Source organism: Eimeria mitis, genomic scaffold, assembly GCF_000499745.2.
Source record: "Eimeria mitis Houghton genomic scaffold, Emh_scaff2805, whole genome shotgun sequence".
NCBI lineage: Eukaryota > Apicomplexa > Conoidasida > Eucoccidiorida > Eimeriidae > Eimeria > Eimeria mitis.
Window position 1 is genome coordinate 6,955 of NW_013571144.1, and position 510 is coordinate 7,464.

A 510-nucleotide genomic window follows, 5' to 3' on the forward strand; every position below is an offset into this window, starting at 1 on the left:
GCTGCTGCTAGGTTTGCTGCTGCCGCTGCTGGGTCTGCTGCTGCTACTACTGCGTCCGCTTTTGCTGTTGGTATTGCTGCTGCTGCTGCTGCTGCTGCTGGGGGCCTGCTGCGGCGCTGCTGCTCCTGCATGGCCCGCCATCCTCGCCTTCATCAGGGAGACTGCTTCAGGGCCGAGGGGACTGCGTCGCACGGGTGCTGCAGCAGCAGCAGCAGCAGGAGCAGCAGCAGCTCCAGCAGGAGCAGCAGCGCTTGTCGGTGCACCCGCTGCTGCAGCAGGTGCAGCAGAAGCTGCTGCTGGTGCAGCTGCAGCAGCAGCTGGAGCAGCAGCAGGACGGGATTGGTTTTTGCTGCTGCTGCTCGTCGACGTGTCTGATACTGCTGGTGCTGCTGCTGCTGTTGCTGCTGCTGCTCCTCCTGCTGCTGCTGTTTGTCCTCCTGCTGCTGCTGCTGCTGCTTCCGTTTTGGCCTGCAAGACAAACAAACGCATGTGGGGTGTATGTCTGTCTCC

The 510-nt window shown here is 62.7% G+C and overlaps 1 protein-coding gene across 1 annotated transcript in view; it reads right to left on the reverse strand.

Annotated features, from left to right (window-relative positions):
• The window catches only part of EMH_0058960 (uncharacterized protein), a gene marked incomplete at both ends in the record, with an annotated part of 1,397 nt that overhangs the window by 531 nt on the left and 356 nt on the right, over positions 1-510 (reverse strand). The window contains one exon of the mRNA XM_013497625.1: positions 1-468. Coding sequence (XP_013353079.1) covers positions 1-468 — 468 coding nt within the window. The remainder of the gene's footprint in view (positions 469-510) is intronic.